Genomic DNA, 24,662 nt, shown 5'->3' with positions numbered 1-24,662 from the left:
ACCTTGTAAGCTAAGCTGGATGTCTGGAACAATTCTATTTGTTCCAAACAAGATTTCGAGATTTATAGAACCAGAGGCGGACTATACAGGGTGTCTCAAACTAATTTAGCCACGCTATATCTCTTAAACGAATAGAGATTTTTGAATGGGTCAAAACGTGATATATTCTACTTGTAGTACACTTTAATATGGCGTACAAAAAAATCATCCCCTAAATATTCATCCCTTAGTTACAACCCCTAACTTTAATTTTTTTAATAGCACCTTGTATATTTTTTTATAGTTTTGGATGTGGTCTTTTATCGTCTATTCAACTTATTTTTTGAAAATAAAATCGGTTCGTAAATAACCAAGAAACTATCAGTTTATTTTTGTTAATTGTGTGTCCCTGACTAATTTATCCTGGCTATATTTCTTAAACGAATAGAGATTTTCAAATGGGACAAAAACTGATCTATTCCATTTGTAATACACTTTCATATGGCGTAGAAAAAATTCATCCCCTAAATATTTATCCCTAACTTACAGGGTGCTATTTTAAAAAAATTAAAAAAGTTAGGGATTGTAACTAAAGGATGAATATTTAGGGGATAATTTTTTTTCTACGCCATATTAAAGTGTATTACAAATGTAATAGATCAGTTTTTGTCCCATTCGAAAATCTCTATTCGTTAAAGAAATATAGCCTGGATAAATTAGTTTGGGACACATAATTAACAAAACTAAACTGATATTTTCTTGGTTATTTACGAACCGATTTTATTTACAAAAAATGTTTTGAATGGAAGATAGAGGCCCACATCCAAAACTATAAAAAAATATACAGGGTTCTATTAAACAAATTAAAGTTAGGGGTTGTAACTAAGGGATGAATATTTAGGGGATGATTCTTTTCTACGTCATATTAAAGTGTATTACAAGTAGAATAGACCACTTTTTGTCCGATTCAAAAATCTCTATTCGTTTAAGAGATATAGCGTGGCTAAATTAGTCTGGGACACCCTGTATATAAACAATTTGGATTTTAAAATCAGTCTGAAATATTGCCTCGTATTATTAAGTCTGAAATATAAATTTGTACATGTATCAAGTAATAAATACATATATAAATTAATTATGTTTTAGTGTTAGTGTAAATAAATTAAAATAGTATTAAAATTCACTAAATAAAATATGTGCAATTCATGAATACATATAGTCCGTCCGCTATAACTTTTTCCATGCGGTACGATTCATTTTCAATAAAATTAAGTCAAAACAGAAAGTGAATAGTACGCCGATGTGTGTAGTATAGTCCGTTCGCTAAACTCAGACATAATTGGCTAGTAATTTTAGAAAATAATTTTGACAATTTGATAAAATTGGCAAAAAAAATAATTACTAAATAGTTAATAATTACTAAATTTCAAATTTCAAATTTATTCAAAAATATGTGTGTACAACATTTTACATTTAGATCTTATATTATTATTAGTATCGACTGACTCAGCACCATGCCTAGGCAAGAGTTGCCTGTTTTGCACTGTACTATGTCAATCGAAACTGTATCAATTGTACATAAAAGTAGTATTAAGGTTGGAACTAAGAAGTAACATACCTAACTATCGAAGAGATAATGCAACAGAACAAGACGGACGGTAAACCTCTCTAGCTGCTGAATACTTTGTTAATTATAATACCAATATACACCCAAATTCTACTCTGATTATGCTGTCGTTCATACATTAAGACATTGCGTCCAAAAATAATTGTAAGTGGGTTTTTAGATAGGTTTTTATGTATTTTTTAAATTTAAATAATTTAGGTTCTTGTTTGATATGTATAGGAATTATGTTATAAAATTTAGGTCCAAAGAACATTAGGGATCTTTGTGTTACTGATTTTTTGAACTGCTGAATACTAATATCCATATTTGTTACTGATCGAGTTAATCGGTTGCTTTGAAATTTAAATTTTTTTGAGTTTATATAAACATTTAAAACACAGTTGTAGATGTAGAGGGATTTAACACTAAATATCTCGGATTCATCATATAATTTTTTTGTTGGATGCAGTTTTCTTTTTTTTTAAATTATTTTTAATAGAGTATTTTGAACTGTTTCTAAAATGTTAAGAGTTTTGTTAAACTCGCCACCCCATGCTACAATACAATATCTTAAGACTGATTCTGCAAGCGAGTTATAAACCATGATTAATTTTTTCCTGGGTAGAATATCTCTTAAGATATAAAATTTATGCATTAGAGCCCTTATTCGTTTACTGACATGAGTGTTAAATAGTTAGTAATTTTGCCAATTTTGGCAAAATTGGCCAAAAACAAAAAAATTACCCACTAAAATCACTAGCCAGTTGTGTCTGAGTTTAGCGAACAGACTATATATAGTATACAGTATACAAAATGTATATACACATCGACGTTCGTTTCAATTTATGTTTTGACTTAATTTGATTGAAAATGAATCGTACCGCATGGGAAAAGTTATAGCGGACGGACTATAACCCTATAACTAAACACAGTGCACTCCTAATAACAAAATACCGTTTTGTTTCAGTTTTTGAATTATCCCTACAACAATGAACGGAGTGGACCATCACACGAACGGCGGAAGCGAGTTCAACGGTTGCGGAGACATTATCACCCAGAACCAACAGAAGGGTTGTTGGACCATCGGCATCATCAATTCCAAATTCAAATACTTGACGGCTGAAACGTTCGGTTTTAAAATTAACGCCAACGGCACATCTCTCAAAAAGAAACAAATATGGACTTTGGAGCCAGATAATTCCGGAGCTGGCGATAGTGAGTATATTTTTTATATATTATGTATGTATACAGGGTGTCCCGGAAAATAGTGCGTTCCTTTAAGGTATGGAGAGAATACACAATTTGGAACAAAAAAGTCCTATACCATTTTTTTCTAAAGTTACCCGTTTCCAAAAAAAAGTTAACATTGTTTTCCATATACCTGTATTTTAATGTTTGGAAATTTTAATAAACTGGCAACATCGTACGCACTACGACATAATAACATAATAAGTACTCGTTTGTGATTGTGATTAAAAGTATTTAAAATAATCCAACCTAATAGTAGGTAATACTTGTGTATTTACTATTTGTTTACTAAAATTATTTTCTTTTGAAATGTATTGAAATACCTATTGCATAATTTTAAACGAATTACACATCTTTTAACATAAAAACACATCTTTTAACTGAACTAGTATTATGTATTTAGTAAGGTTTAAATGGGTTGAATGCTGAGTATTGCTGAGGGCTTTAACTGAATTACATAGTTTTAATAGTTTACAGTGGAACTTAAATACACCAGATAATGTCTCAGTAATTTGTTTACTTGTGAACTGAAATAACTAAGTTGTACTTACTTGAAAATAATTAATATACCGAATAGATGTTTCAAGTAACCTTTCACAAACACCATTCATAGGTAATAACATAATAGGTAATACACTCACTATTCGAAAACATTTTCGGCATTCACACTAAACAGGATTCTTTAAAACTATCTGTTTACTATCAGCTTCTATCTATTTACATGGGACTGTCTATGCTTAAATTTGCGTACCGCACATAGTTGTCAGATTTAAATTTGGATACCAAAATACATTTTAATTTTTTGGTCAAACGGTTGCATTTAGAAAAAAATGTTATAAGAGTTTTTTGTTCTACATGGTGCCTTCTACCTATACCTTTAAGGAACGCACTATTTTCCGGGACACCCTGTATAGGGAGGAATGGTTGGTCTACATTAAAAATGGTCACAAGCTCGAACTTCCATCTCAAACCGGTTTGTTTCTTGCGAGCCGAGTTCGAACCGAGCCGAGCTTCGAACTGAACCGAGCTTCGAACTGAGCCGAGCTGAATTCGAAACGCGCCGAGCTTTCCTTACCGAGCTTGTCAATATTTTAGCTAATGCTCTAATACTTTTTCTAATTCATTTATTTCTGCTACCACTGATACTTTTGTTTGAGAACAAGTAATTCAGACTACAAATATGTATTTTCAATATACAGTGTGTCCGTAGATTATTACGATTGGTACACGATGGAGCCACAAGCCGAGCCGACACGAACCACGAGCTCAACTTGCAGTTCGAAGTTGAAGTCGAGCTTCTATCTCGAGCTCGGTTCGAAATTTCTAGCCGAGCTCAAGCTTGTCAAAAGCTCGGCTCGGCTCGAGTCCATCCCTAGTCTACATACTGGGCTGTTCAATAAATTTTGCGGTTCAAGAGAAAAAAACACAATTTTATGGTTTGAAATACACTTAATTATTCTGTATAGTCCCTCTGAACATCAATACACTTGTTTTAACGAGATTCCAATTTATAAATTCCATGCCTTTAACGAGAATCTGCAAGGGCTGCAAATTATGCTTCCACACCTGTTATGACCTCATCATGTGATGCATTTTTTAGGTATTGAAAACGATAAGGTTTCGCTAGTCGCTAGGGGTCAAATCTGATGAATACGGTGGATGATCCAACAATCAATCAAGAAATAATAAAATTGTTAAAATGGTCATATGACACTGTGCATTTTCCTGATGAAAAAGGATTATTTCTTCTGAAAACTGACGTTTTTCCAGTACCATATCCTGTATTTTTTTATGCTCTCTGGTGTTGCTTTTGTTGTTGAACGTCCTTGACGTGGATCGTCTTCAAGGATTGTACGACCACGTTTAAATTCAGCAACTGATCTTTCTACTGTACTAATGGAAGAAGTCCTTGTACACTTTCAACATTCGTTCATAAATTTCCTTTGCTTCTAAACCTTCTAGAAATAAAAAATTCAATCACTGCACGATATTTGATTGTTTCCATTGTAAAAAATACTGTGACACGTCGATACTGATAGTCAGGGATCCCAGGCCTATTTTCAACATTTACTACTAACAAGCTAATTTTTCGTGAGTAGCTTCGTTTTGACGAGACGTCCAACTTTTTTCCTTACAACAATTTCCGTATGTGGTAGATAACAAAGATAGCAAGGATAGTCCAGTCGGGTTAGACAGATAACAGGCCTAACCTTGCATGCCGAGCTGCCCCAAATTTTATTTCTTTAATCTTTAGGGCGGGTCAATAGTAGTGTATATTTAAAATCTCGACTGAATTCCGCCGTTGCGTTAGCCGTCATTTTTATTTTAAACGGGAACCGTTTTTGCACAATATCTCCGCCATTTTCAACTTTCGACAAAAAGTATAACAACTAAAATTGTTGAAAATTTGATTTTCTATAATTTCTTCTATTACAATTTTTTTCGTGCGGTCGATATTTTCAGAGTTATGGGGGAAAATAATAACTGTCATTATTTTACCCCATAATTCTGAAAATATAGACCGCACGAAAAAAATTGTATAAAAGAAATTATGAGAAATCACGTTTTCAACAATTTTAGTTCTCATACATTTTGTCGAAAATGGCGGGGATATTGAGCAAAAACGGTTCTATGGAGTTCTGAATAGTTTTATGGAGGTCATATTAGTCCATTGTCGTAGGTTTTTAAGCCAAGAGTTGCGTCTTCTTCCTAGTCCGCTTTTGCTATTGATTTTGCCTTCGATTATAAATTGGAGTTGTTCATACTTTTGATTTCTTACGATGTGACCAAAATATTCTGTTTTCCGTTCTTTTATTATAAGCATAAGCTCTTTTGGCTTGTTCATCCTCCGCAAGACTTCCGCATTTGTCGTATGGCTCATGTAGGATATCTGAGCATTTTACGGTAACACCAGAGTTCGAATGCTGGGATTCTTTTTTGTGTTGCTTCTGTCATTATCCAGGCTTCGACACCGTAGAGCAAGGTGGAGAAAACATAGCACTTAAGTATTCTAGTTGTCAATGAGATACCCAGCTGGCGGTTGTATAGAACGTTTTGCATTTTGTAAAACACTATACGTGCCTTTTCCACGTGTTCTTATCTCTAGTGAGTGGTCCCAATTTTCATCAAGATTACTTCCAAGGTACGTTATTCTTGTTTCCAGATCTGTTCCGTCGACATTGACCTTCACCCTTCTGTTTTTACCCCAGGCTGTGGGTGAAAAATAGGTCGATTTCAGGATATAATTCAGGAATTTTTGAAACCTATCAGGTGTTGTAAATGACGATGCCAGGAATAACTTCTATTAAAATGTAACCAAAAATATTGTGCGCTTTTTTTTAATTGCGATTTTCATGTGTTAAATTTGCAATTTTTAATGATTTTTAATTTTGCAGCTTAGGATATCGATTTTAGAGAAAAACTTTTTAATAGAAAGTTGTAGTAAATTAAAAAACCGACAATTTGAGGTTTGGTAGGTTTAATTTAGTTAATTGGTTATTGCAAAACAGCCTGTGAAAGGTCCAAAATGGCCGTTTTTTACAATTACATTATTTATTATACAAATAATTTTTTTTTATTTTTTAAAGATTTAAAATGAAGATCTTTCAATTCCAAACATAAAAAAAATTGTAAAGCCAGATTAACGAATTTGTTGCTTAGATATTATAAATTGTTTATTCCAAGAGGTCAAATGTGGAAGGCTATAACTTTTTGAAAAAAAAAATCGTAGAGAGTTGGTGAAACATCCAATATCCTTCTAAAGAGTTATATTTTCATATTCTGATGTAAATAAATGCGTAAAACATTTTAAAACCTCTAATTTTTGGGTTTGAAAATAAGGGGGCAATTTCGTTATAATCATTTAGAGCTGAAGCGATCCTGTACATCCTATGAGTTTTTAACTTACAGATTATTGTTGCTGAAGATTAAACGAAGATTTAAAAAAAAATAAAAAATTTCTACGACCAACTGAAGCCGAGATAATTTCTGGGGTTTGAAAATAAGTGGGCAAATTTCGTTATAAACATTTAGAGCTGAAGCGGCCCTGTACATCTTATGAATTTATAACTTACAGATTATTGTTGCTGAAGACAAAACGAAGATTTATAAAAAAATAAAAATTTTCTACAACCAACTAAAGCCGAAATAATTGTTTTTTTTTCTTAAATCGTGGTGCCTTTATTTATAACAATTAAGAAATTATTTTACAGTCATTGACTAAAGAAAGACTTATATTATCTTAAAATAAAAATTATTAAAAAATATAATTACATTTAATTATTAAAAATTATTTTTAAAGTCGGTGCTTTTGCGAGCGGCCGAATTTTGCAAATCGCCCGGCTCGCTTCAAATCCGCGCGCTCGGAAAACTTTTACGTAACTTGTATTAAATTTTGACAGAAAACAATTTAATAATATTACCATTATAATATACCGTCTATTTACCACTGTATTTGTTTTTCGTGATAAACTTTTATATGTGAAATTTCATTTCTGAAGAAATAATATTACAAAAATGATACATATATATGAAATATATAACTATATTTTTAATTTTTTCATTGTTATATAATTATAATAATGATAATGTTACTTTTTACTATAATATACAATATAAAACTTTTTCTTCTTGTAGTGACTATTCGTTTTGGATTTCACATATAAAAGTTTATCAAGAAAAACAAATAAAGTGTAACATATAAAATTTAATACAAGTTACGTAAACAGTTTCCGAGCGCGCGGATTTGAAGCGAGCCGGGCGATTTGCAAAATTCGGCCGCTTGCAAAAGCACCGATTTTAAAAATAATTTTTAATAATTAAATGTAATTATATTTTATGATAATTTTTATTTTAAAATAATATAAGTCTTTCTTTAGTCAATGACTGTAAAATAATTTCTTAATTGTTATAAATAAAGGCACTACGATTTAAGAAGAAAAAAAAACAATTATCTCGGCTTCAGTTGGTTGTAGAAAATTTTTATTTTTTTATAAATCTTCGTTTTGTCTTCAGCAACAATAATCTGTAAATTAGAAACTCATAGGATGTACAGGGCCGCTTCAGCTCTAAATGTTTTTAACGAAATTTGCCCCCTTATTTTCAAACCCAAAAATTATCTCGGCTTCACTTGGTCGTAGAAATTTTTTATTTTTTTATAAATCTTCGTTTCATCTTCAGCAACAATAATCTGTAAGTTAAAAACTCATAGGATGTAAAGGGCCGCTTCAGCTCTAAATTTTTATAACGAAATTTGCCCCCTTATTTTCAAACCCAAAAATTAGAGGTTTAAAAATGTTTTACGCATTTATTTACATCAGTATATGAAAATATAACTCTTTAGAAGCAGATTGGATGTTTCACCAACTCTCTATGATTTTTTTTCAAAAAGTTATAGCCTTCGACATTTGACCTCTTGGGATAAACAATTTATAATATCTGAGCAACAAATTCGTTAATCTGACTTTACAATTTTTTTTTATGTTTGGAATTGAAAGGTCTTCATTTTAAAGCTTTAAAAAATAAAAAAAATTATTTGTACAATAAATAATGCAATTGTAAAAAACGACCATTTTGGACCTTTCGCAGGCTGTTTTAGTTTTGCAATAACCAATTAACGAAATTAAACTTACCATACCTCAAATTGTAGGTCTTTTAATTTACTACAACTTTCTATTAAAAAGTTTTTCTCTAAAATCAATATCCTAAGCTGCAAAATTAAAAATCATTAAAAATTGCAAATTTAACAAATGAAAATCGCAATTAAAAAAAAGCGCACAATATTTTTGGTTACATTTTAGTAGAAGTTATTCCTGGCATCGTCCTTTACAACACCTGATAGGTTTCAAAAATTCCTGAATTATATCACGTTTTTTCACCCACAGCCTGGGGTATTTGGTCCTTGCTGATGACCATCGTTTTTGTCTTCTTCGTGTTTAATTTCATTTCAAATTCTCTATAGGCTGTCGTTACTCGGTCCATTAGGCGTTGCAGTACTTCAGCATTATCTGCCAGAATGACCGTGTCATCAGCGTATCGCAGGTTATTTATACATTGCCCGTTTATAATTATACCATGCGAGGTGCCTTCCAAGGCTTTCTTAAATATCTTCTCAGAGTAAACTTTAAACAGCCAAGGTGACAGGACACTCCATTCTGGATATTGATTTTTCGAGATGTTTCGTTTTTTATTCTGATTTTAGCCATTTGTTCTGAGTCTTCTTCTTCTTCAAATGCCATATCAGAATTATCCGACGTTGGCAATCACCATCCGACGTTGGCGAAGGATTCTCGATCTTCTGTAATATGAAATAATTGCCCTGCCTTTGATATCTGAGTCCATTCACGAATGTTTTTTAAACAAGAAACCTGTTTTCTTCCTACACCTCTACGACCCTTTAAGGATCAGTTGTAATATTTTATATCGACTTCCCCTCACTATATGTCCCAGATAAGACATTTTTCGATGTTTAACAGTCTTAGCAGTTCTATATCTTTGTTGACCCTCCTTAGTACTTCTTTGTTCTGGGTAGAGGTTTGAAATGATCCCTAAATCTTAGTGGTGATAACTTCTGATAACTAAAAATATTCTTTTGTTACAGGTTTAATCTATTTGAAATCGCATTTAGGTAAATATTTGGCTGTTGATTCTTTCGGCAACGTAACGTGTGAAAGCGAAGAAAAGGAAGCAGGTTCCAAATTCCAAATTAGCGTGGCTGAAGATGGTACAGGACGATGGGCACTTCGAAACGTCGTCAGAGGGTAAGTTATTCTTAATAATCACTAAATTTAACTTAAATACTAATATAATATGTATAGGTATTATGTTTGACATTTTAACGCTATTTTCTTAAAACAGTATTTATTTCTTAGTTAGAATTCGTGGATCATGAATTATTGAGAGCTGATCCATATTAAACAATGCCACTAAAGCAGAGTCTTTGCATACGCACAAAAGTTTACGTGATGTTTATCAGGAATGTGACTATGCTACTATTGATTCTTCCCGAATGTACCTTGTCACAAGTATGTTATCATTCTCTGTAGTTTTTTATTCTCTCTACTGTGTTGTTTAATAATCTAAATCTATCTATTGTTATCAAAAACGCTAGTGGGTTAATCTAATCTAAATAAAAAGTAATTGGTGTTCTTATCTCTTGCAGGGAATTAGTATTATTAATTAAAAATATTACTTTCTTGAATCAAATGTAGTCCAGTGTGGATATATTTTGAGGCGTATGTGGTAGGTGGCATTTTAATTTTTACAGAGAAAGTTGTGTGATAATTTCAATAATGATAAACGAATTGTAAAGACTGGTATGTTTTTGTAGCTCCTCCTCCTCCTAAGTGCATTCTCTATTGAGGTTGGCGATCAAATAATATTGGCAAATTTCTCTCCGTTCTGGGCTTGATGAATTAAGTCATCTCCTGTTGTGTGAGTAGAAGCTCTGATGTTTCGAGGCAAGATTTTTTTTCCTAAATCCCTTTTACCTTCGATTTTGCCTTCTAAATGCACGTATCCATTATGTTGGTGCTCTGTGCTCCGTGTAACTGCTCCAATTGATACGGCGTGCGCTCCTCTACATATAAACCGCCACCGATTGGATCGCCGAGGGTGAGCGCCCCTCCGGGAGCACCAACTTATTCAGGATACGGATAATGGATACGTTCCTTAATATTATCTGGAGCTGCTCAAATTCCTTATGGCGCATTATGTGTTCTAGATATGACATCTTTCTAATTTTGATTGTACTGACCAATATGAGGACGTGTGTTCATTATTTCCAGTTCCAGTACTTCTTCATTCGTAGTTCTGCTGATCCAGCTTATTCTTAACATTCGGCGGTACATCAAAATTTCGAATGAATTCAATTTGTTGACGTCATACTGTTTTAATTTTCATGTCTCACAACCATATAGTAATAGAGACCATACATAACACCTTAGTGTTTTCAACATTATTTTTAGTGATACCTGCAGAGCATTTTACGCTCTAATTTCTATTGAGTGGTCTAGTTGACTATTTATCTCTCTGCCCAGGTATATGAAGCTTTGGGAACTCTGAAGGGTGATACCATTTATTTGTATGTTGGATGTAATTTGTTCATGAGGGTTTTTGTGGAATACCATAATTTTGGTTTTGGAAAAGTTAATGTCCAAGTCCAGCCTATGACTTTCTTCTGAGAATATGTTCAATGACTGGAATGACTGGAAAAAGAAAAGTATTTTTGAAGTGTGTAAAATTTATTAATTCCTAGCTTGGCGCTTTCGGCTTATATAGCCATGTTCAGAGGGATGGTCAAATGTTTAAGTACCAATATAAAGCGAGGGATCCCGTTTTGTTTGAAAATAATTCCGTATACAGTTTTAGAAAACTTGGTCGGAGGTTGAATTTTTATATTTAAGAAATTTTAAAGAGGTTAAAACATCCAAAACAGCACATGAGACTTGCACAAAAAGCACATTAAGAATATTTTGATCATGGTAGGGTTCAAAACCCGCTATCTTAATTAAAGGCAACTGGCAATACTGCCAATTCTACTAGAATCATTTTTAACCAATCATATCTTATAGAAAATTCAATTATCGCAATTTTTTCTCATTACGACTTGGCTCGAAAATGAATAGGTTTAAAGTTACAGCAAGGAAAGTGGAGAACCATGACATTATATTATTATTTTTGAATGTTCTAATTTTTTTTATTAATATTCTCGACCTATTTGAATGGGAGGGAAAGTTGATTATTATTATTGCAGTTATCAACTTTGACTGCAAAAATCAGAATACTACCTCTCACATCCAAATGTATTTTTGCTTTTCCACAGATCCGTCCTGATTTAATGCGAAACCTATAAAAGTTCCTTATGTTTTCCGCAACTTGCGATATAACGGGAAACGACAAATCGACCTAGTGAATCCATCATTTGGTATATATAATTAGTGAGAATAGTTGATTACATCTACGTTTTCAAATGAATACTTTCTGCCATGTTGCAAATCATTCAGAGGCGACATAAACTCGAAAAAATCCTAGATTGATTAAGCTATCGACGAGACCGAGTGAAATAGCGACCATGTCTTGTAATTATGCTCACAGATTGATAGTTCTGATGACATGTTCGTAACTGAAGATTAACTTTGCAATTAAAGCGTGTAATTGCGGACAAAAAATGGTTGGAAATGTTTAGAGCTTTAAAAATCGTGAAAGGTTGTAGAGCAGGAGCGGATTGAGGATTTTATCGTACATGTTTACATCAGAGCATAGAAAAAATGAAATGAAAAAAGAAAGACGCAAGAGAGTGCAGCGATTACCGCACCATTAGCTTGATGTCCCATGTGCTGAAGTTACTACTGAAAGTCATCCATAGCCAAATGTATCATAAACTGGACATAGACATTAATGATACAGTTTGGATTTCGCAAAGACCTAGGAACGCGTGAAGCTCTTTTTTCCTTTAATATACTATTACAAAGGTGCCTGGACGTCAATCAAGATGTAAGTATACCTATGCGTGTTTTATTGACTATAATAAAGCATTCGATTGGACTAAGATTTCAAATAAAACTCAATGCATCCATGTAAAGTTGATGAATATTGCATTGTCATCGAGTTTTGAGCTATTCTGAAAATATCAGATTTCTAGCTAGTCGGAAAGTATGTTTAAAATCGATTATAAGATTTTTCCCGGACAAAGTGACAAAGAGATAGACAAAGAGCAGGCGAAGTATGTAAAAACGTGGTAAAATTAATAATACCCATCATAGTCTGGTCGCAACATAGGGGGTCCCGGTGACACTTTTAGTTCGCAGCGATTTCATGGTGGTATTATAGGTTTTTTGGGTCGCTGAATCCCATGGAAGTGGTCTGGAAGCCCAAATATGGTGCGTTTAATTGTTATTAACAAATTATAGTAAAATTAGGTGTTTTTCAGGAATTATTAGAAACCCTGTAAATAAATTGATAGTCTTAAGGTCTTCTCTGGTGTATTTTTGGTCGCTGAATGAATGCGACTAGTCGCGATTACTCAAAATGTGTTTTTATTTTGTTAATAACAAAATAATTATTTATTCCCCGAAAAGCTCGAAATGGGTTATCTACAGCAAGTCTTTTTCATAGTATTTTTATACGCTAAATCGATTGTCACTAGTCGTGATAGCTTAAACCACGTTCCGGTTTTGTTATTAAGAAAATATTACAAAAATAAGGGTTTATAGTACGTTTACTCACGGTTTTTGCTCTAAATTTTAAAAAACCACTTGGATTGACATGAAATTTGGCATACACGTACAGGCGCGGGATCTAGAAATTCATAATAGGGGGGTAGATGTACCGCAAATATTTTTTTGTCCAGATTTAGCCATACGACTCACACTTACTCTAAGGATAAAATTCAGTCATCTCAGATACCTATGGTATCAAAAGAATTGAGCTCTGGTTGACACAAAACAATAATAAATAATAAAACAAATACTTATAAACTAAATACAATAGGGGGTCTATGGACCCCTTGACCCCCTCTGTATCCGCGCCTGTGCACGTAGCTAACATGTCAAACAAAACAAGTGATATTGTGCCGATGTATGCTTTTACCCTGGGTGTGAGTTTCACCCCGTTTCGGGGGTGAAAGAAGAAACCTTTAAAATAAGTCCGGAATTTGATAAACTGATTTAATTCTAAGCAACGTTTGTTTTTTTTAATGGCATGGACTTTATGTCATTCAGCCAGTCACAACATGAGTATTAGTGTCATGTGTAGTGTGTATGTTGAGTAAGTGTCTTGTTACTTTGCAAAGTCGACGTCATTGTCTTTGCAAAGAGACGCTAATTGTATCCGAACGTCTGCGGTCCCTCCGGTGAGTACCGATCCCACAAGGACCAACGTTTGTTCTATACAGTTTTTTCACCAAGTCGATACTTTTCGAGTTATTTGGGAGTGAATATGTTCATTTTTCGACAAAAAAACCAAATATCTCGAAAAGTATTGACTTAGTGAAAAAACTGTATGGAACAAAAGTTGCTTAGAATTAATCAGTTTATTCACTTCCGGACTTTTAAAGGTTTCTTTTTTCACCCCCGAAAAGGGGTGAAACTCACCCCCAGGGTAAAAGCAGACATCGTCACAATATCACTTGTTTTGTTTGACATGTTAGCTACGTGCATGACAAATTTCATGTCAATCTAAGTGTTTTTTAAAATTTAGAGCATAAACCGTGAGTGAACGTACTATAAACCGTTATTTTTGCAATAATTTATTAATAACAAAGTCGGAACGTGGTTTAAGCTAACACGACTACCGGCAATCGATTTAGCGTATAAAAATGCTATGAAAAAGACTACAAACTTGCTGTAGATAGCGCATTATTTCGAGCTTTTCGGCGAATAAACTATTATTTTGTTTTTAACAAAATAAGAACATATTTTGAGTAATCGCTACTAGTCGCATTCGATTCAGCGACCAAAAATACACCAGAGAAGACCTTAACACTTATCAATTTATTTACAGAGGTTCTAATAATTAGGGATCGCCAACTTCTTGAAAATGTCAAGATCTTGTCTTGATCTTATCTTGATTTCAAGACAAGATCAAGACAAGAAGTAATTTTAGATTTCAAGACAAGACAAGAAATTTTATGTCAATACCAAGATTTTTTTTCAAGAAAACAAGAAATCTTGAATTATCTTGACTAATAATGAAAACTCTAAAAACGTATTTATTTGTGAAAAAAATAACATAGTTTAATTTATTGAACACTTTTTTTGCTAAAATGGTTTACAAAAATGTAAATTAAAAGGAATAAAATGATACTTGCATAATCCTGTTGAAACTAAAATTTCAAACTAAAATTCTTATGGAGTCCACGCCTATAGTATTTTTACTACAAAAACGTTATTACGTAGGTCAAAATTTTTGACGTAAGAGAACTGTCAAAACATTAGAATGTGACTTTTCATTATTGCCATGTTTATTATAAACATGGCAATAATGAAAAGTCACATTCTAATGTTTTGACAGTTCTCTTACGTCAAAAATTTTGACCTACGTAATAACGTTTTTGTAGTAAAAATACTATAGCTGATTTCTTGGCTTTGTTATTGTTAAAGCTGCTCATGAAAATAGCCTTTCCGCAGCTACATAATTTATGTTGCTGGTGTTCCGAGAAAATCCTTGGCCATTTTCGATAATGACGGGTCGACATTTTCGTGTCTTCTCCACCAATCAAGTATATTCTCAGAATCTTCTGACCTTGGCTTATTTAAATATTTTTAATTTCATACTTCCAAGATTGTAAGTTATCATTATCAGCTTTCTTAAATAGGTAAGAAATATCCAAATCAAATTCGATATGTTCTTTTTTAGGACTAAGTGCTGGCTCTGGTATTGGATTCTGCAGGTCATTCTGGGATTTATTAAAGTAGTTAGCTTTAAATATTTCTTCAAATTTTTGTGCTGTCTCTGATTGTAAAAGCTTTCCTCAAGACGAAGAGGAAAATGCCTCTACTTTATGCCGAGGATCCAAAATACGAACTATACAGTATATCCAATTAGTTTTGTTATAGTGTTTCAGTATTTTATTTCTCGCAGCTTAAATGTTATTATCAAGTCCATGAGCCCATATTTCCAGTTTGTCTACAAGTAAGCTTATTCCAATTACCGCAAACAGGAGTGTGTAATGTGCAATCTTTATCTGATATCTTGCAATATCTTGAAAAATACTAAAGCAGTATCATTTATACAATTTTATACTTCGATATTATCCTCCAAATAATCAAAATCCTTTTCGATTCCTAAACTGTTTCGATTTTGTTTAACAACTTTTATGAAATCCTGGACAGCTAAGTTTATATTAGACAGCTAAGTTTACATTAGAATATGTGCGAAACATAAAAAATGCTTATTTTTGTAGTCAAAACCGGGAATTAAAGTTTCCAGAGAACGTATCATTATAATAATTAACAGCCGAATTATCAGTTGTCACACCTTGAATGCAGTCCAGCTCATCATAAGATTTTAGCACCTCAAAGAGAATCTTGGCAACAGATGTACCTGTATGGCTTTCTCTATCAGGCACAAAGTCTAAAACAATCGCCTGAATTTAATAAAAAGCTCACCGGAGAATCAACCGGGTAATCAAGAAATTTCAAGATCTTGAAATTTCTTGAATCAAGACAAGATATAAGATGTCAAGAAAACGTCAAGACAAGATTTTTTTAAATTTCTTGAATTTTTCTCAAGACAAGACAAGAAGTTGTTATCAAGACCAGAATTGTTGTCTTGTCGACCCCTACTAATAATTTCTGAAAAACACCTAATTTTACCATAATTTGTTATTAACAATTAAACGCACCACATTGGGGCTTCCAGACCACTTCCATTGGATTCAGCGACCCAAAAAACCTATAATACCACCATCAAATCGCGGCAAACTAAAAGTGTCCACAGGACCTTTATGCTGCGACTAGACTATCACTATAAAAGCTTCGCTTCCAAAATCTTGATGTTGGCCATCGAATATTTCACCCAACGACATATTTAAATCTGAGGAGAAAATCAATATTTTCCGTTTTGTTTCAGATACTTCCTTGGAGCTTCCGCCGACAAACTGACTTGCACAGCGAAAGTGCCGAGTGACGCCGAATTTTGGCACGTCCACTTGGCAGCGCGGCCGCAGATGAATCTGAGATCGGTCGGCAGGAAACGCTTCGCTCATCTCTCAGAAAATCTCGACGAGATTTACGTCGATGCCAACGTTCCTTGGGGCGAAGATACGCTCTTCACGCTCGAATTCCGGTTGGACGAATCCGGGAAGTATGCCATTCATACCTGCAATAATAAGTATCTCTCAATGAACGGTAAGATATTTTTTTAGATAGGTGATAGGTGTATAACCTACATTCACACTCAAGATGCAGTAGAAGTAAACAAACCGAGACACGTTAACTGTTACAAGGGGCACTCCTGAATCATGAAATATATATACATTGTAAATCACATATGATGATTTACAACTTTTATACATTATAAATCATGATTCGGGAGTGCTCCTTGTAACAGTTAACGTGTCTCGGTTTGTTTACTTCTACTGCATCTTGATTGTGAATGTAGAATAGATATGTTTAATACGTCCGTCCCAAGTAGTCCGTTCAAAATAAGTCCGGAAGTGGATAAACTAACTAACTCTAAGCAACTTTTGTTCTTACGTTTTTACGTAAGCAAAAGAACACGTTTTTAGACGGTTTTTCGCAAATAACTCAAAAAATAAGTAGATATTTTATTGAAAAAAAATATTATTAGCAAAAATGTAGCTCATAAAAAAGTTAGAAAAAAAAGTATGAAGTCTGTAGATCCAGTAAAAGCAGAGTTATAACTCATTAAAAGTAGGTTCTTATTTTCATCAAATTCCAAATCGAATATTTCAACGTGAAATAATCAAAACATGAAGCACTTTTCAGGGAAACCTCATCACAACTTTTTTAAAGTGATTAAAAATATCTTTATTTTTGTTTTTTTTTAGTTTCTAGCAACAAAAGTAAGCAAATTATGGTTAAAATAAAGTAGGTCCCTTTTTTGGTCCCTTAAAAACATCGTGAAAATCATCTCCTAATTAGCATACCAAATGAAATTAATCGTTACCGCTTCACAAGGTACTTTACTCACGCATTGTTTAAATGATCCGTAAGTTTCATTGGTTCAAAGTGCTTATTTTTGAAAGGGATGTATGTAGTTGAAAGGGCTTGAACGAGTCACTAATCACGAGTGTATACCAATTTTGAATAGCCATGTCTTAATCAATTTTTGTCTTCCAGAAAAACAAATAACCAGGATATTCAAAAAAGCAAAACATACATTTTTTACTGTTTAAGATTTTTGGTATCACTCATAATTTTTCAGTTATTTTGAAAAAGGGCATTTTTTTCAAACATTTTTCAGACATTTTACTTTAAAATAAATTTTTTTCAAAAATAAGTAGGTACCTACTTTGAAACGATGAAACTTACAGATCATATTTTAAACAAAATACATAAGTAAAGTAACTTGTGAAGCGGTAACGATTAATTTCATTTGAGATGTTAATTAGGGTATGATTTTCACGATATTTTTAACCAAAAAGAAAGGGACCAACTTTATTTTGAGCGTAACGTGTTACTTTTGATGCTAGAAACTTTTTAAAAAACAAAAATAAAGCTTTTCTTAAACACTTTAAAAATATTGTGATGAGTTTTTCCCGAAAAGTGCTTAATTTTTTGGTTATTTCTGTTGGAATATTCGATTTGGAATTTGACGATTAAGAGCATATTTTTCATTAGCTACAACAGACCTCACACATTTATATCTACCATTTTTTTCACTTTTTATAAGCTATATATTTGGTAAAAATGTTTATCTACTCTATCTCATATTATGTGTAAGTTTTTAGTTTGTGAAAACTGTCATTATAGATAGCAGTGCGTGAAGGATTTAAAGTGTGCGTGAAGTAACAATGTATTTTAAATGGGATTTACTTTTTCGCACTGTTTTTGGCACACTTTCATATAATCAAATATCCTTAACTTTCGCGTTGTCATGGTGATGACATTGTCAGCAGTAAATTACGACAAACGTTTTGACAGTTTTGTGGTTTGAAAGAAGTTAGAATTTTTAATTGTCAAAGTTCTAAAAATTGTAGAGTAAAAATGAATTCCAGTGACGAAGAGTTACAGTTTTTTTATTTGTTTATCGTAGATAAAATATTGTATGAAACTGTGCTTGAAGTTCTTTTTGCGAACTTACGCGATGAATAGCACTCGCACCGCTGTCGCTCGTGCTCTAAAAAACATCGCGTACATTCGCAAAAAGTATACTTCACGAACTGTTTCATAAATAACTATTTTTTCGATAAAATACTTGCTTTTTGAGTTATTTCAGAAAAACCGTTTAAAAACGTGGTATTTTGTTGAAAAATGAACATATTCACTTGCAAATATGTCGAAAAGTATTGACTTACGCCTGGGTTTCCTCGAAAGCGGCACCGTCAAACTGCGACCGTAATACTGCGATGAATGACGTCAGATTACGGCGAAAAATTCAAGGTTCTTTACTGCGGCAATGAAATGTGTCAACTCAACAAGCGGTGGCTTCCAACGCATCCTTGGAAACCACTGCTATTATTTTGCGTGGTACAGTTTTTTATGACGTCATTCATCGCAGTGTTACGGTCGCACTTTGTCGGTGCTGCTTTCGAGGAAACCAAGGCTTTAGTGAAAAAACTCTAGAACAAATGTTGCTTAAAATTAGTCAGTTTATTCACTTCCGGACATATTTTGAACGTATATTTTTTCACTTCCCATGAAGAAATAATTCGAGCCATCCTTCTGTATTTTTTGTAGTTCTATTTTTACCAAAAGAAAAATAAAGCCAAACTATCTTCTTCATTTTTTATTTCCAGGAAAATTAGTAGACTCCTGTAGTAAAGATTGTCTTTTTACCGCCGAATACCACAGCGGACAGTTAGCTCTCAGAGATCGCAACGGACAGTATCTGAGCCCTATAGGTTCTAAAGCAGTTCTCAAAACGCGGTCCAACACAGTCACCAAAGACGAGCTGTTCTCGTTGGAAGATTCCCTTCCACAAGCCAGCTTCGTCGCCGCCTTGAACACCAGATTCGTGTCTGTCAAACAAGGTAAGTTTTTATATACTTTTGATGTAACCGATAGTATGAATAGTTAGAAAACAGTTGAGGTATACGAACCAATCAGTTTACTTTAATATTGCTCTATAATTGCGAAGATAAGGAAAATTACGTCTGCTTATGGTTTGTACAAGTTGGTCGCTTAACAGATCCTAATAATGTTAATGCTTTATGAACAATTTTATTTGTGTGAGAGATAAAAGCTAGTGAAGTATCCAGTGGTACTCCCAAATATTCAACTGCATTTTTAGATTTTAAAATTTTCCCACCAAGTTGGTTCCCACCTTTCACATTACACCAATCTCTGACTGCAATCAGCTAAGTTTCCTAAAAAAGTTTCTAATCTAGATGTCACCTGGCCCATCCTAGCTTTTTTTGACATGAAATGCCCAGTTTTTTGTTGTTGCTACAATGCACAACACTAACTAAGCCTTGCACTGGCATCCCACATTACACAAGCTTGAACGGTTTAGTCCTCTTGAGCCTTCGCATGAGGTTGGTTGAAAAGAAGCTGAAGTACTTCTTGGTTGGGATGGTTATGGAGTCTCTCTTCATATCTCCTGGCGATTTTCCTAATTTCATTTGGAATAGATTCGACTTTAAGGTGTCTACGTAAATCGTCATTCCGAACATACCAAGGAGCACCTACAATATTCCTTAGTATTCGGTTTTGCAGCGTTTTTTAATTGTTATAATTGCTCTTTTTATTAGTACAGCCCCATAATTGTAGACCTTAGTTCACCGGCTTCAATATCTGTATGTAAATCAGTACTTGTTTTTGGATGGAAAGTTGAGAGTACCTACCTTATTAGCCAATAAATATTTTTGTACTTTAACTTCAACTGTTTAGTTTTCTTTTTAACATGTTCCTTCCATTCGAGTTTGACGTCCAGATAAACCCAAATTTGGCTGTTTTCTTATTAGTAGGCGAGCGGCACAACCCTAATTTGAGGCTAAGAAATCGAAAAAGCGACAATGATAGGTGAATGACAAATTTTGGTCATAGAATTAGTGGAACATGTTCAAAATTCAAATTTTATGCAAAAATGCGGAAAATCAATTTTGATGATTTTTCATATTTACCTCGCTGTATCTTTGGTCGCTGTAAATATTTCCTTTTGAAAATTGTACTGCGTCATCTTTAAAGTATGTATTTACATAGATAAGAACGAGCTTTGTCCGAAATGTGTAAACAAATTAAAAGAGGAGTTGTTAATTTTTAAACATTTTGTCGTCAGATTTCGTAGTTTCATGTTTACTTAAAAAAGTTGAGTGACAAACTTTTTAGTTTATAATTTTAACCAACACAGCAATAAAATATGATTCATGAAGAAGTTTTCTTTCTGGAAAATTTCAAGTTAAAATATGCAATAGTAAAAAAGTTAGGTGACTTTATAGACGAGTGGCACTCCCCCAAAAAAACGCTTATTTCTCGAGATACTGACCACGGTATGGTGAATGGCTAATTTTGGTCTTACTTTAAGTTTTTGATGGTGCTGAAGACGAAAATAAGGTTTATTTTGAATTTTAGATGAGGGAACATTGTCAAAATCGCAATTTTACCCTAAAAATAAAAAAATGTAATCACGTTTTTGTTATAATTAAAAGTTGCACCATTTTTTTTCTATAAAACATTTTATTCTTTGTACCCTATATTTTAACATAAACTTGATTAAAAAGCTAAATTTCAAATTTCGTCACTCAACTTTTTCGATTAAACTTTGCAATTCAAGAATCTACACCTTTTACTTTAAACAATTCATAACTTTTATATAATAAGACAGAAATATTGAAACAGGTACCATTGTCTTCAGATGGAACAGAGTTGTAGCGAGTTAAACGCAAAAATGGTGATTTCATCTTTCTTTAATTATTAGGGTAAAATTGCGATTTTGCCAATGTTTCCCTACGTAAAATTCAAAATAAACCTAATTTTCATTTTCCGCACCATCAAAAACATGCAGTATGATGAAAATTAGCCATTCACCACACCGTGGTCATTACACCACACAGTATCTCGAGAAATAAGCGTTTTTTGGGGTGTGCCGCTCGTCGATAAAGTCATATAAATTTATTTCCTATTGCATATTTTGACTCAAAATTTTTTAGAAAACTTCTTCATGAATTATATTTTATTGCTGTGTTGATTAAAATTATAAACTAAAAAGTTTGTCACTTAACTTTTTTAAGTAAACATGAAATTAACGAAATCTGACGACAAAATGTTTCAAAATTAACAACTCTTTTTAATTGTATATTCATTTTGGACAAAGCTCGTTGTTATCTAAATATTTCAAAGATGACACAGTAAAATTTTCAAGAGGAAATATTTACAGCGACCAAAGATACAGCGAGGTAAAATTGAAAAATCATCAAAATTGATTTTTCTCAGTTTTACACAAAATTTGATTTTTGAACATGTTCCACCAATTCTAGATAAAAATAAACTTCATATTCAGATTGAGCGACCTCGAAAACATATAGAATCACCAAAATTGGTCATTCACCTTAAAGTTGATTTTCGTGGTCAGTACAATGTAATTTTAAGGGTTGCTGCAACTCGCCTATAGGGCTTTTCATTCACAGTCATTTGTTTCGAGCTTCTGTCATATGTCGTATAATCCGTTTATAATATTAATATACACAGATTATACAACATATGACAGAAGCTCGAAACAAATGACAATCGATGAAAAGCCCTATTGGGACCGTGCAAGTTCGGAAAAGCGACACCTGGTTTTATAGCTCAGAAACGTTTTTAGCACTTTTAATTATATTGGCCAATTATATTAGTCCTGGTTACTGGATAATTGTCAAGGCCATAGCCCAAAAAAAGAGTAAGAAGAAAAAGTTAAATTGAGGTTACCTATGTTATTAAATGGTGAACATTGTACGTATGTAGTAAATAAAATTAATTATTAAAATGCAGTACTACAAGTAAAATAAAATTAATTAAATACACGTTAATAATTGCATATTATGTCAATATTGTGCAGCAACAAATTATTTTTACAATTTATAACACAGCATTTGCGAAATTTCATTTTCTTCAATGACAGAAATATACGTCAATTTGACAATATGAATTATTTAAGAAATATGTTAAGAAAGTTACAAAATTTCTCCGCGACTCGCGCACGATCGTTTCTCGTATCCCCTCCAAGTACATGCACACACAGCGAATAAGAACAATGCTGTTGTTTAAGATATTTGGAAAATAATTGATTTTCTTGTTAGTAAAGTTAATATGAACTGATTTCTGTTCATGCATTGCCATATTTCAATTTTTTCAAGTATTCCATATGCGTAAAGTTATCGGTTTTTTTTTTGATTCGTTCATTTTTCTATCAAAAAATAATTTAGTTTACCAATTATTATTGTGAGTTGGCCATGATTCATTTGTCAAAAACTGACAGTTAAAAAAATCGAAGATTTTTTCACAGATATACTGTGATAACACAAATATTTATAACAATTCATCTTGGGCGATAGAAAAAAACTCTTTCATGCTCTCTTTTAGGTAATCTCTTAATTGATATTAATTAGTTAATTAGAAAATTCTCCGTGTCGCATTATTTATCAAACAAAAGACAGGATAATAAAGTTTGCTCTTTTATAGAAGTCATCTGAAGACAATGCTAAATAAAGACATTTTCAGTCCATGAGAGGAGGCGTATTTTATCCTCTTTTCTTAAAACCTGTTCACGTTTTTATGAGCCGAGACTTTTTGCAAAATAAACAAAGAGATCCGATATAATTGGACTTGCTGGTGTCTTTTGGAATGTAAATTTCATGCTACTTTTTACAATATTGCTTTTTTTCGTCGGTTACTTACAATTATTGTTACAACGAAATACTATTCAATATTCACTGTTAATCAATATTACGAACTAAATTTTTTTGAGTGTACGTGTGTAGGCCGTTTTATTCTACGAATAAACTCGAAATATGTCATTCGTTCATTATCGGTCAAATAAATACGTATTCTTCGAATAAATTGACAAGTTAACCTCACTTCAAATATCTATAAAGCGGGCCAGTCACGTCGTCGATGATAACAATAATTCTGCAGTAGCGTCGTCGATGATAACAATAATTCTACAGTACTGCAGCAGACAGGCCAGTCTCTCTGTGGTCAAATTGTACGATTTTGTTGGATGCATCGGTTACACACGATCAAAATTTTTGCCAATTAGTCGAATTCGACAAAATTGAACGACGCCGCAGTACAGTGAGTGGCCGGTTTAATAAAGAAAATTGGTCAATTTAACTTAAAATTATTAAAATTTTATAGCAGGTAAACTAAGCCTAAAACGTCTAAAACCCCTAAAGCGTATTTTTAGGGGTTTGTAGACCCCTGAAAAGACGCTTAGAAACGGAATATACAAGCTTTTTTTTGCATTTCTACCGCGCTAGCCTAACCTGTTTATTTGATTCTATATATTTTTCAAAGTTCAAAAGTTATTTTGTTAATAACAATTGCTGGCTCACTTGGAGTTATTTGTTAATAACAATTTCCCGAATTGAAAACATGCTTAATTGGTGATTTTTGGATTTTTTTTTAAAACTACTAGGTTACATGAATTGCAATTCTACAAAAAGCTTTATAATCTTTAAATCCTCAGGTACAGGTAAGAATATTTTAACAAGAATAAATGGATTCTATCTTGATGAAAACATCTAACATTTTCCCAATCAGTGGAAAGTAGCAGAGATCATAATGTTACAAAAACCAGGAAAAGACCCCAAAGAACGGAACTCATATAGACCCATTAGTCTCTTACCTATATTATCTAAGCTATTTGAAAAAATGTTTCTACGTCGATTAGAACCAATAATAGAAGAAACAAGATTATTTCCAAAACACCAATTTGGTTTTCGTAGCAAACATGGAACAATAGAGCAAACATATTAGTCGGAGAGATAGAAGCGGATTTTGTGCGTGATAAGTAATATGGAAAAACTATACGGGGATATGTTGAATTAGTTGTGTACATGACTTTCACCAACTACCGGAAACCAGAGTTGGGGCCGAGGGTAGTTATAAGGGGTCAAAGTCGCGGATTTTATAATTTTTTTTATGACGCTCATGATCGAGATAGTGCACCAAAATTTGGGAATAAGTAGGTCATGACGAAACTAAGTAAAATCTCTAGGGGCGGAACG

At 32.9% G+C, this 24,662-nt stretch overlaps 1 protein-coding gene across 7 annotated transcripts in view; it reads left to right on the top strand.

Annotated features, from left to right (window-relative positions):
* Positions 1-24,662, top strand: part of LOC114342097 (protein singed) — a 156,699-nt gene that overhangs the window by 51,099 nt on the left and 80,938 nt on the right. For all 7 annotated transcript variants that reach the window (XM_028292890.2, XM_050657435.1, XM_050657433.1 and 4 more), the window contains exons 2-5: positions 2,553-2,800; positions 9,432-9,591; positions 16,403-16,680; positions 19,254-19,487. In XM_028292890.2, the coding sequence (XP_028148691.1) occupies positions 2,575-2,800; positions 9,432-9,591; positions 16,403-16,680; positions 19,254-19,487 (898 nt within the window). In that variant the 5' untranslated portion in view covers positions 2,553-2,574. The remainder of the gene's footprint in view (positions 1-2,552; positions 2,801-9,431; positions 9,592-16,402; positions 16,681-19,253; positions 19,488-24,662) is intronic.

Source organism: Diabrotica virgifera, chromosome 8 (assembly GCF_917563875.1).
Source record: "Diabrotica virgifera virgifera chromosome 8, PGI_DIABVI_V3a".
In the NCBI taxonomy this organism is placed as follows: Eukaryota; Metazoa; Arthropoda; class Insecta; order Coleoptera; family Chrysomelidae; genus Diabrotica; species Diabrotica virgifera.
Note: the sequence above shows the minus strand (reverse complement) of the source record. Positions and strands in the feature narration are given on the sequence as shown.